This window comes from Oncorhynchus keta, unplaced genomic scaffold (assembly GCF_023373465.1).
Source record: "Oncorhynchus keta strain PuntledgeMale-10-30-2019 unplaced genomic scaffold, Oket_V2 Un_contig_5916_pilon_pilon, whole genome shotgun sequence".
NCBI lineage: Eukaryota > Metazoa > Chordata > Actinopteri > Salmoniformes > Salmonidae > Oncorhynchus > Oncorhynchus keta.
In genome coordinates, this window is record NW_026288583.1 from 226,015 (window position 1) to 238,195 (window position 12,181).

Below are 12,181 nucleotides of genomic sequence, written 5' to 3' on the forward strand. Positions count from 1 at the left end.
TTCGCCGTAAAACATTTTAGAAATCTGACTTGCTGGGTAGATAAACAACTTGTTTATCTTTCATTTGAGCTATTTTACTTGTTAATGTGTGGAGGTTAAATATTTTTAGGAATATTTTTTCGCATTGTGCGTTATGCTAAGCCGTAGTCACGAGCCCGGATCCGGTATTGGTAGACTATGAGGTTAATGTGTTTGAGCCAATCAGTTGTGTTGTGACAAGGTACAGTAGGGGTGGTACACAGAAGATAGCCCTATTTGGGATGATTAGGTCTGTTCAAACTTTTGACTGGTATATACAGTTGTGACCAAAAGTTTTGAGAATGACACAAATATTAATTTTCACAAAGTCTCCTGGCTCAGTTTGCATGATGGCAATTTGCATATATTCCTGAATGTTATGAAGAGTGATCAGATGAATTGCAATTAATTGCAAAGTCCCTCTTTGCCATGCAAATGAACTGAATCCCGAAAAAACATTTCCACTGCATTTCAGCCCTGCCATAAAAGGACCAGCTGACATCATATCAGTGATTCTCTCGTTAACACAGGCGTGGGTGTTGATGAGGACAAGGCTGGAGATCACTCTGTCATGCTGATTGAGTTCGAATAACAGACTGGAAGCTTCAAAAGGAGGGTGGTGCTTGGAATCATTGTTCTTCCCCTCTTTCATGGTTACCTGCAAGGAAACAGGTGCCGTCATCATTGCTTTGCACAAAAAGGGCTTCACAGGCAAGGATATTGCTGCCAGTAAGATTGCACCTAAATCAACCATTTATCGGATCATCAAGAACTTCAAGGAGAGCGGTTCAATTGTTGTGAAGGCTTCAGGGCGCCCTAAAGTTGATTTACGCTGCGGGATCGGGGCACCACCAGTACAGAGCTTGCTCACGAATGGCAGCAAGGCAGGTGTGAGTGCATCTGCAGGCAGGTGTGAGTGCATCTGCACGCACAGTGAGGCAAAGACTTTGAGGATGGCCTGGTGTGAAGAAGGGCAGCAAAGAAGCCACTTCTCTCTAGGAAAAACATCAGGGGCAGACTGATATTCTGCAAAAGGTACAGGGATTGGACTGCTGAGGACTGGCGTAAAGTAATTTTCTCTGATGAATCCCCTTTCCGATTGTTTGGGGCATCCGGAAAAAAGCTTGTCCGGAGAAGACAAGGTGAGCGCTACCATCAGTCTTGTGTCATGTCAACATTAAAGCATCCTGAGACCATTCATGTGTGGGGTTGCTTCTCAGCCAAGGGAGTGTGCTCACTCACAATTTTGCCTAAGAACACAGCCATGAATAAAGAATGGTACCAACACATCCTCAGAGAGCAACTTCTCCCAACCATCCAGGAACAGTTCGGTGACGAACAATGCCTTTTCCAGCATGATGGAGCACCTTGCCATAAAACTAAGTGGCTCGGGGAACAAAACATCGATATTTTGGGTCCATGGCCAGGAAACTCTCCAGACCATTGAGAACTTGTGGTCAATCCTCAAGAGGCGGGTGGACAAACAAAAACACACAAATTCTGACAAACTCCAAGCATCCATGCAAGAACGGGCTGACACATCAGTCAGGATGTGGCCCAGAAGTTAACTGACAGCATGCCAGAGCGGATTGCAGAGGTCTTGAAAAAGAAGGGTCAACACTGCAAATATTGACTCTTTGCATCAACTTCATGTAATTGTCAATAAAAGCCTTTGACGCTTATGAAATGCTTGTAATTATACTTCAGTATTCCATAGTAACATCTGACAAAATATCTAAAAGCACTGAAGCTTTAGACACGACTGTAGACTGATGAGGGGGTAAAATAATTGTATCAATTTTAGAAAATAAGGCTGTAACGTAACAAAATGTGGAAAAAGTCAATGTGTCTGAATACTTTCCGAATGCTCTGTATATATACTGAACAAATATAAACTCAACATATAAAGTGTTGGTCCTATGAGCTGAAATAAAATATCCCAGAAATGTTTCTCTCAAATTCTGTGCACAAATTTGTTTACATCCCTGTTAGTGAGCATTTCTCATTTGGCAAGATAATCCATCCACCTGATAGGTGTGGTATATCAAGAAGTTGATTCAACAGCATGATCATTACACAGGTGCACCTCGTGCTGGGAAAATAAAATGTGCAGTTTTGCCACACAACACAATGCCACAGATGTCTCAAGTTGAGGGAGTGTGCAATTGGCATGCTGACTGCATGAATGTTCACCACTGCTGTTGCGTGCAAATTTCTCTACCCTAAGCCATAATTAGAGAACTTGGCAGTATGTCCAATGAGCCTCACAATCGCAGATCACGTGTAACCATGCCAGCCAAGGCCCTCCACATCCAGGTTCTTCACCTGCGAGATCGTCCGAGACCAGCGATCCGGACAGCTGATGAAACTGAGGAGTATTTCTGTCTGTATTAAAGCCCTTTTGTGGGGAAAAACTCATTCTGATTAGCTGGGCCTGGCTCCCCATGGCTGCACCCCTGCCCAGTCATGTGAAATCCATAGATTAGGGCCAAATTAATTTATTTCAATTGACTGATTTCCTTATATGAACTGTAACTCAGTAAAATCATTCAAATTGTTGCATGTTGCATTTATATTTTTGTCAGGTATTGTTTGGGACTACTCAACAGAAAAAAATCTTGGCCAACCAACAACCTATCAACCAACCAATAGACCATTCGACTAACTGGGGTCAGCCCTCAACTGAGACAGAAACATACTTTAAGATAATTTCTCAGATAATCCCAAATACAAACACAAACCGACATGGATAGATTAGATAGATAAGATTGTAGACATAGAAACAGAAACAAAGACACGTGAGTGTGAGTGTGGGTCTGCGAGTGTATGTATTTGTGACACACTTACTCAACAAGACACATTTAAACCAATAAACAAAGACAGACAGTCACCCAAACACACACAGTGGCCCAAGACTAGCCTAGGGAACTAGGAAAACCTCCAGTACAGGGCCGTCTGTCTCAGGGTTTGAGACCAGATCTAGGTCACTAGCACCAGGCAGTAATTTGCTGTGATCCCCCCCCTCTCCTCGCCTGGCCTTGCCGGGTTATTTATAGACAAATGAAGACCTTTCCCCCACAGAGCCCATATCCTCCCAAATCCCCTCAAATGGATTGTTTCTGCAGAAGCCACATTGCTCTCAGCCACTCAGCAAACAGATCTGCATAGAATGGCTCTGTCATCAATGTCTTCTGGACGGATTGAACTCAAGCAAAGTGTCAATTTAGAAGGGAGACTATGGAGAATGGTCGTAAACATGAGATGTATGCACAGATACACACAGAGGGACTCATACGTACATATAGTGCTCGTCCTTAAAGATGAAACAACTGGATTTTTTGGATAGATGAAAAAGTATGAATTCAGTTATCAAAATGAAATTACAATTGAAAACATGTTATTTCTATCAGTACATGTGTGCTTTAGTGTTGTTTATTTGGCAACTGTTGTATAAGTGGCATATACACTTAAATATAGAGTCATATAAAAGAGCTTAGTGTTCACAGGCACAAACAACACATGCACACACACAAACACAAACGCTTATCGGAGCGTACGTGCGCACAGACACACACACAGAGTCATGTAAAAGCAGAACACACACAGACGGGCACATACATATCCACATTGTACACACATCGACACTTAAATTGGGCATACTCGTGTGCACAGTTGAGACAGAGAAAACCCCAAAAAGTGTGTGTGAACTATCATCTATGCAACTAACGCAGAATGGATGTGACTGCGGATTAGTTGCAGACATCATACAGACACACACACAGTGTTTGCAGACTGATCAGCCCTATAATAGATGATTAATTATGTCAGACACCTGGGGTGAGTGTTTGGCTGGCAGAACAGCAAGCGTTGAATATCTAGGACAGCAGAGTTCACTGAAGGTTTAACAGGCCTGACCCACACGCCCCTAGTCCTCTCAGTGACGTAACACTAACAATCTTCATGATCATCGTCAACATTTTACGCTTGTGTGTGTGTATTCCTACCCACGGCTATCCTACCTGGTCAGAGACATTGTACCAGCTGTAGTTAAAGGCGCTGGGACGGTTCTCTGGAGAGAGAGCCACCACCACCAGGTTATAGCTGGCCCTGGACATGTAGAGCAGGATGACTGCAGCACCTATGACAGTAGCTTGGCACACTGACGTACCCTACAGAGTAGGTAGGGAGAGGGTGAGAGAGATATTGTATTACATTTTTTGGATTTTAGTCATTTAGCAGACACTTGTCCAGAGCGGCTTTCAGGAGCAATTAGGGTGAAGTGGCTTGCTCAAGGGCACAGACAGATTTTTCACCTAGTCGACACAGGATTCAAAACAGCAACCTTTCAGTTACTGGCCCAATGCTCTTACCCGCTAGGCTACCTGCCGTATGGTGCACCTCTAGAGCACTAAGGGATGATATAGATGATTAATCAATTAATTGATTGATTAAGTAACTGATTGGTTAGTTGGCTAATTGGTTAAGTGACTTATTGGCTAATTGATTGATTTAATGCTTGATTGATGGACCACCCAGTACCTTGGATTCGAGGTAGACGTTGGACGAGGACATCTTGGCAATCTTGAAAATGCACACAGCCAGCGAGATGGCGCAGAGTACGAAGAGGCTGTCGTTGACCAGCACCCGGGCCAGCACCACCTGCCGCACCTCTGCCTCGCCCGCCTCGCCCCCCATGCCACCCCCTATGCCCCCCTGCACCAGCATGGCGCATGTCAGGTTTACTACGAGGAAGAAAAGGCTGGCAAAGATGAACGCCAGACGCATGGGCAGCCTGCGGAAAAAAACACAATTATAGGTGGTACAAGAACTAGCTTCCAATACACAACATTACAATAATTCTATACAACAATAAATTAATAAAGCTTAAAACACCCAAATCCTCATTCCATTCTACTGCATTGGCTCAGTCAATCTTCCCAGTTCCCCCTTCTCCACCTGTTTTACTCCTCTCTTCCTTTACCCCCTCCCCCTTGCAGGATGTGTGTATGGGTTGTGTTTGTGAATGTGCGTGTGTGTGCATTTGTGCATGTGTGTGTGCCTATGTGTGTGGTGCTGGGGATTGTAGAGGACTGGGATGGAAAGGGGGGAGGAGGGTGTGTGGTGGATTTGGGGATTTGAGGTTGCAGCTTTTCATTTCGCATCAGACATTAATCGGCTGGGTGATCAAAGTGTTTATTTGTCCAGAAATTCAGACACCACCTTCCCCCATCCACATCAAACAGTCAAGGGTGGAGACAGCTGAGACGAAGCTCAGAGGCATTATTAGACTTCATCAAGGTTACTGGACAGTCCATTCCACTGTATCTACAATAACACACTCTAGGCATACAGTGAAAGTCAATCATTGATACTGTACAGAGCTTGGCCAACTTGGTTTTGTAACTAGGGCTCTGTGTATCTGAACGAGAGCCATGTTGTCACCAAAGGTTTGATTGATCCCATTCTAGTAAGAACGTACTAGAGTGTCGTTTTCATGTTATGTTATTCCCATTGAGTCATTTGCAATTGGAAGAAATGGTAGCAACTGCAATGCATCAACCCTTTTCACTTAGTAACAGATGACAGTGAAAGTACTGGTACCCCATTAATAATACACTATCTTACATGATGGTGCCCAGTGTGAGGAACTCAGTAGTCCATAATAGTTCAGCATTATAGACGGACGGAGAGTAAAAGGATGTTCAACATTGTTCAACATATGACATTAAAACGACACCTCGTTACAGATGACCGGTACATTTCGGAGGTTTGGGGGGGGTTTGACAAGGTCCCACCATAAGACTTTATTGTGTGTCTTTTCAAACAGCCATGGCATTTCAACTCTCATGGCATCGTTTTAAGAAAACACTGTCCATTCCCATACACCAGCTTTCATTTGGGTTATTGGCCATTTGATGCCCTCCTGCCCAACATTCTCTCCCCTGCATTGTCCCTCGCCTCACCCCAATCAGTATAAACTCAGTTAGACTAACCCAGACACGTAGTCAGCAAAAATTCCACTAACTTGTATTTGTTGAGCTCCGGAGAATATTTTGCTTTGGCTTTAAACATTACCTGGGGAGACAGAGAAGGGACACATTGTTAATAACAGTTTACTCATCATTAAACATTCACACATTGATATTGCTGAGGAGCACAGAAAAGCATGTGGTGGCAGCAGTGTCACTCAAAACAGATAGAAATAGACGCCAACATGAATCAAAGGTGGGTGCACTGCTGGAGGGCTACGAAAGGGGGTAAAGCATTGAATACATGCAATCAGTATTAGGTCTTCAAAATACTTTTCACACTACCGAGCTGAACAGAGCCGAGCCCAACCAAGCTGTACTGAGCTGCCCTGATTACACAGCCACGGTCCACCTAAGTTGCTGACATCGACAAAAGAAAATATCCAAGCCAGTACAGTTTGGGACAGCACAATAGTGTGAAAAGGGTACAATTCTGGGGACAAAGGAGACCCCAACCGTTCTGCAACGTCTGTGGACTGACCGTCGGGGGACGCAGACGCCGATGGGGTTAAGGTCTCTAGTGACAGTGCCTTGGCATTCTGCCACAGAGGCTTGTTGAGAAATTATCAGTCAGCGTCTACAACTGAGGCGTGCCCAGATAGGCCTAAAATCTTGGCTAAATTTGTGGGGCTGGCTAGAAGCCAGATGAAGAGAAGGGGGAGCAGCGGGGGAGATAGACTCTTCTCCTCTTCCCTCTGCTCTTTACTCTCCTCCACCTCTGAACCGCTGTGTCCCTTCCGTTCTTTCTAATCTTCACTGATGAAACAGTCCCAGAGCAAAAAGAGTAGAGGACAGAGCCATCATGGGGCCTATTAACACATTCCTCGATACAGCAGTTTACACAACATGAGGATAATGTTAACAAGGCAAGGAAAATGTCCTCTATGTGTATTTCTAGTCGAATGTGGCTGTCTCGGACTGTGCCATGTGACAAAATAGCAGCCTTTAAAATTCTGGGGGTGACATTTTTATAGTTTCATCATTTTTGCGCTATGCACAAACATTTTGCATTATGACAATGTTGCCCTGAATCTCTAACAGAGATTCTAACAAAACATAATCAAAAAGGACACTGCCACAGAAAAGGCAGCCATCATGATGAAAGAGATCCAGAAAACATTCTCTCACAGATACTTCTCCCATATCAATGGTCTTCAAAGCAGGCCATTTCACGCTGTTATTATCAGTATCACTGGTCACCCTAGCGGAGCTCTGTCTGGGGGATCTTTGATATCTGACTTAGTAGTGAAGTGCCTGTACAATGGGTTCCCAACACTTCTTCCCCTGGCAGAGCTATATCTCTGTGTGTGTGTGTGTGTGTGTGCGCGAGAGCAATATAGAGAGAATGAGAGAGAAAAATCATGTTTTGAGCAAAGAAGAGGGAGAGTGCTTGTCATTGACACTATGGACAGTTGAGTGACACGCCTTACTAGATATTTGACACATTTTGAGTGAATCAACGGCCACTGCGAATCAAGAAGCCACACACACAAACACACACACCTTGAAGGCTTCAATATTCACACACTCTAAGTATAAAACAAACAGGTAACACTTTATTTGGATAGTCCATCTGTACTCTCTTCATTGTGTATACGTGTGTGTTTCTCTAGATTCTCATCCTCTTGCAAGGGACCGTGATTCTAATTAGAATCTACAAACGGACTTCTGTACAAAAAAAGTGCACAAAAATAGTTTGTCTGGCATTTATATTCTAACACTTATAGGGGTGTCCAGTGTCTACATTACTGTCCCGATTTGTTATGGGAATGCCCAGCACAAACAGAAACTGAACTCTTCTTGCAATGGTACCTCAAATACTCTTTTCACAATACTAAGCCGAGCCAAGCTATACTTCGCTGGCTTGCACACATCCACCATAGTTACTGAAACCATGCTGGAAAGTATAATATGAAGCAAAAACAGAGTCAGCACAATAGTGCAAACTCGGATCAGCACAATAGTGTGAAAATAGTCAAATAGGGGCACAAAACACCCTGAAGTACAGCTTGGCTCAACAGAATTCCCTAAAAATGGAAGCTAGGACCAGGGCTGAAGGAAGTTCCAAAATGTGGAAAGGGTAGAAGAGTGGGTACGTGCTGAGCTAGTCCACTTAGGGAACAACTGTGAAATTCAGTCTGTGTCGAAATTCCCTGACACCTTTGGGAGAGAACGAGAGGGTTCGGATTCCATGGCACTGAACTCTACACATCACCTGATGCTGACAGTTATTTATTGGAGAGGGCATCGTTAAGCGTTTGTGTGTGTGTGTGGACCTAAAATGTTGTGTGCTCTAAAATACATACCTTGCAAATGATCAGGTTCAGAGCTCATGAGCATGCATTGTGTGTTGTGTGTGTGCAATGTAATAATGTGTTGAAATATTACCCAGTTCAGAGAACGTGTACTAGTTTATGGGTCTGTATCTGAATGTTCCTGTACATGTCTGTGTAAGTGTGTGTGTGTGTGCATCTGAATTTTCCTCTTCATGTCTGTGTCAGTCAGATGTCAGTGTGTTGAGGGGGGTTTGGGGAAGGATTAACACCTGTGTAGTGGAGGTTTCCCAGTCTCTCCAGCCTGCCAGCCAGTCAACAAACCAGGCAGAAAGCCTGAGGCTAATCTGATTGCAGACTAAGGCTGGACTGGGACAGATAGAGAGAGGGCTGATGGGGAGGCAGACAACAGAGCTGGGAAAGGAGGGTTAGTAATCAGGGCGTTATGCACCCTAAAAATCTGTGGGGGCACAAAGTACGTGAGGATGACTCGGCGGGGCTAGGCCATGTCCTTAAATTGGCAAAAAAATACTAATGTAAACACCCTTTTCCTGCACGCTAGAGCCATAATCATTATGCTTAAATTCCATGTCAAAAATGTTGATTTTTCTGCATATCTAAGCATACCTCGAGCAGTTTGTATCCTCCTGACTGGTGTTTATTTTAAAAATTTTAACGAAACTAAATATGCTTCTCTACAACTCTGCTAAAATCTGGGTGAACGATTGAAAGGAATGGGAGTCTTATTCAGTACATTAAACAATGGCTTGCTTCTACCATGTCTACCAACCTTGCCAGCAGGCAGGCATGCTAGCTAAGATAGTTAGACAAGCTTGCCACTCTAACATCATTGGTAACCTGAAATGGCTTACTGGTAGCTAGTTATGAGGTTGGGAGATTGGGAACCTACGTGGGCAAGCTAAAGTCAACTTCGTAAAATTGCTAGGTGGCTAGTATTATTACAGAGAAACCCCCCAAAATATATATATATTTTTTTAACAGGACAAATCTGAACAGGACACATTTTTTAAACATGCTCCCTATGGCATGACACCTTTGTTAGTCATTCCTGCTTGTCCCCTATTCGACTAGCTACCCGGGAATCCACACTGAATTTTGTTCACTACTCAATTTTGAGAGTGAAACAATTGCGAAAAGGAGCAACATTGAGTTTGTATTTCAGTTTGATAATAAATTCTTAGACTCCTGGGCTTGGATTACTTGTCTACAACACTGGGTATTGGTTTGTTAATGTCTGTCAGTCAATCTAAGTCACCTGATTCTTAGCATAGATGGTAGGCAATGTCCCCTCTAAGCTGTGCACGTGCGCAGAGGAAATATCAGCCCATGGAGAGAAGCATGAGATTGAACTTCACTGAACTTCACTCAACTTTCTCGAGTTTTCCATGTTAGTCAACACTAACAACATTTCCCTTAATCGTGGACATTGTGATCAAATCAATGCAATATTAGTCACTTTCAATGCAACATACCGAAACAAAAGGCTTAACGCATCGGAGGAGGATTCTATTGTGTATGACTCAGCCCGTAGACCAATTCTGCATAACCAATCAGAGCTGCAGTGAGCCTATATGCAAATGAAAATTGCCATATATGGATCTGTACCCTTTACTTTGAACTGGACTGTGTTTTCAGCTGTGGTCGTTAGTAGATGCACATTTTGTTCATATCCTTTGCTAGTTAAATATTGATTAGCCCTGTTACAGATCATTTGCAGTCAGCAATAGGGGAGTCATTGCTTCCTACAAGAGAAAAAAAAACATTCATTTCTAGACATCTTTGAAAAGTGAGTCAGGTAAAGATATTGTTTTGAATAACCAAAAGGCAGAGGGTAGCATAATTTGTCTGATTCTCTGTAAAATAATTGTATGGGAATAATAATGCATTTTATTTTGTAAAGTGGTTTCTTCCATTAAACAACAACAACATTTTCAGTCACCTCCTTGTCTGAAGGACAAGTGGACAAACAGGTTAATGTCAAGCCCAGCATGTTTTTTTCAAAAGTCTCATGGAATGTAGGTCTACTGTACATTGAACACCACACATTGGCTGCTACTGTAGGCTGAATGATAGAATAGCTATTTCCATGTTAAAATGTTATGGGGTGCATTTTCTCCATTGTTTTTGATGGTAGGTGTCACGAGTCCGACCGAGGGAGGCTCCCCTTCCTGGCCGGGTGGCGCTCGGCGGTCGTCGTCGCCGGCCTATTAGCTGCCACTGATTGTCTTTCCTCCCCCTCCTTGTATGTTTATTGTTAGCACCTGTTAGTGAGTCATTAGTTGGGCTTTATTAGACAGCCGGCCCGCCTGTTTCTTTGTGCGGGATTAATTATTGTGACCTTCGGTTATGTAGTAGAGGAACGTGTTTGTTCCTGGTCGTGTATTCTGCTGTACTGTTTTCGTCTTGAGCACCCAGTGTTGCGTGAGTGCATTAAAGAGCACAGTATTGCACTCTCTGTTTCCTGCGTCTGACTCCACACCCACGACACCCGGAGCGTTACAGTAGGCCACTCTGGTAGGCCTACATTATGATCAAACAGCTACAGTATCCTACTTGGCAAATGTTAAAATTACCTGAAATTTGCTCAATTCCAAAAAAGATTAGAGGAAACATTGGTGGTAGGGATTTTTTCTTGGATGTCTCATCGGAAACTAAAACATCCTGCGAAGATCCATGAGAAAGCACTGCTTCTAGGATGTTAGTGAAAAACAGAATTGTAATTGGGTCATAAGAGAATTGGGTGGGGAGAGTGGTCAGTCACTCTTGAAAAACAGATTTTTTTTTCTCAATGAGACTAACTCCGATAAACAGAAGTTCAATACAAAACAGACAGCAGGGAGGTTAGAGAGATGTCAGGATTCAGGAAAGTGTTCTAACTCTAGAACAGTGGTACACAACCTTTTTTTTAAATCGTGGAACACCTTGATGGATCTATGAGCGCCATAGTAGCAGCCTAGGCAGAGAGCTCCTGTAAATGTGTATTGTTTTTAAGTATTATTACGTCTTTTTTTATTCATTTATTTTGTTAGCTTATTTAGTATTGATTATAAATATAATCGATCCACAGTTTTAAGACTGGCTAGTCAGTTGGTGTGCTAAGATAACTGAGAGGCCAGCTAACTAGCTACTTAGCCATTGTTTTAATTTGAAAAACGGAAGAATTTGCTTGGAGATTGTAAAATCTTGTTGCAATTGTGCAGATCTCCAGACCCTACAGAGACTCTGGGGATGGCAAGGAGGTGCCTTGATCACCGGCTCCAGGCGTGTCTTCCTGACCTCCAACATGATTGGAACTACTTTTATTGATCTCACATACCACAGCTGGTTGGACAGGAGGATGGTACAGTGCTGGTGGAAAGCTATGGCTGGCAACAACACCTGACTCCGTACTTCAGGACGCTGCCACAGATCAAGCAGTACCAGGACCTCAGGTGAATTTCATTTTCATTGAATTGTATGAGGTTATCCTTCTTACTCAGTTTACTCTACTTAAGTTTCTTACAACCACATAAATTCGGCCTTTAACTTGTCATGGTCTCAACTCACTGGGTCTGGATCATGGGATCATTGTCATGGTATAAATCTTGGTCTTGGCATGATCCTGAATATTAAAACCAGTTATGCATTAGGGGGCGCTATTAATTTGTAAAAATTTAACATTTTTACATTTTACCTTTATTTAACTAGGCAAGTTTAAGAACAAATTCTTATTTTCAATGACGGCCTAGGAACAGTGGGTTAACTGCCTGTTCAGGGGCAGAACGACAGATTTGTCCAACGCTCTAACCACTAGGCTACCCTAACAAGATATTGTCACGAAAAGATGTTCGACTATGCGTA

At 43.1% G+C, this 12,181-nt stretch overlaps 1 protein-coding gene across 2 annotated transcripts in view; it reads right to left on the reverse strand.

Moving 5' to 3' along the window:
- LOC118362800 (G protein-coupled receptor 137Ba-like) overlaps window positions 1–12,181 on the reverse strand; it is a 38,541-nt gene that overhangs the window by 17,788 nt on the left and 8,572 nt on the right. For both annotated transcript variants that reach the window (XM_052510634.1, XM_035743420.2), the window contains exons 2-4: window positions 6,044–6,093; window positions 4,558–4,810; window positions 4,038–4,187 (exon numbers count right to left, since the gene is read on the reverse strand). In XM_052510634.1, coding sequence (XP_052366594.1) covers window positions 4,038–4,187; window positions 4,558–4,810; window positions 6,044–6,093 — 453 coding nt within the window. The remainder of the gene's footprint in view (window positions 1–4,037; window positions 4,188–4,557; window positions 4,811–6,043; window positions 6,094–12,181) is intronic.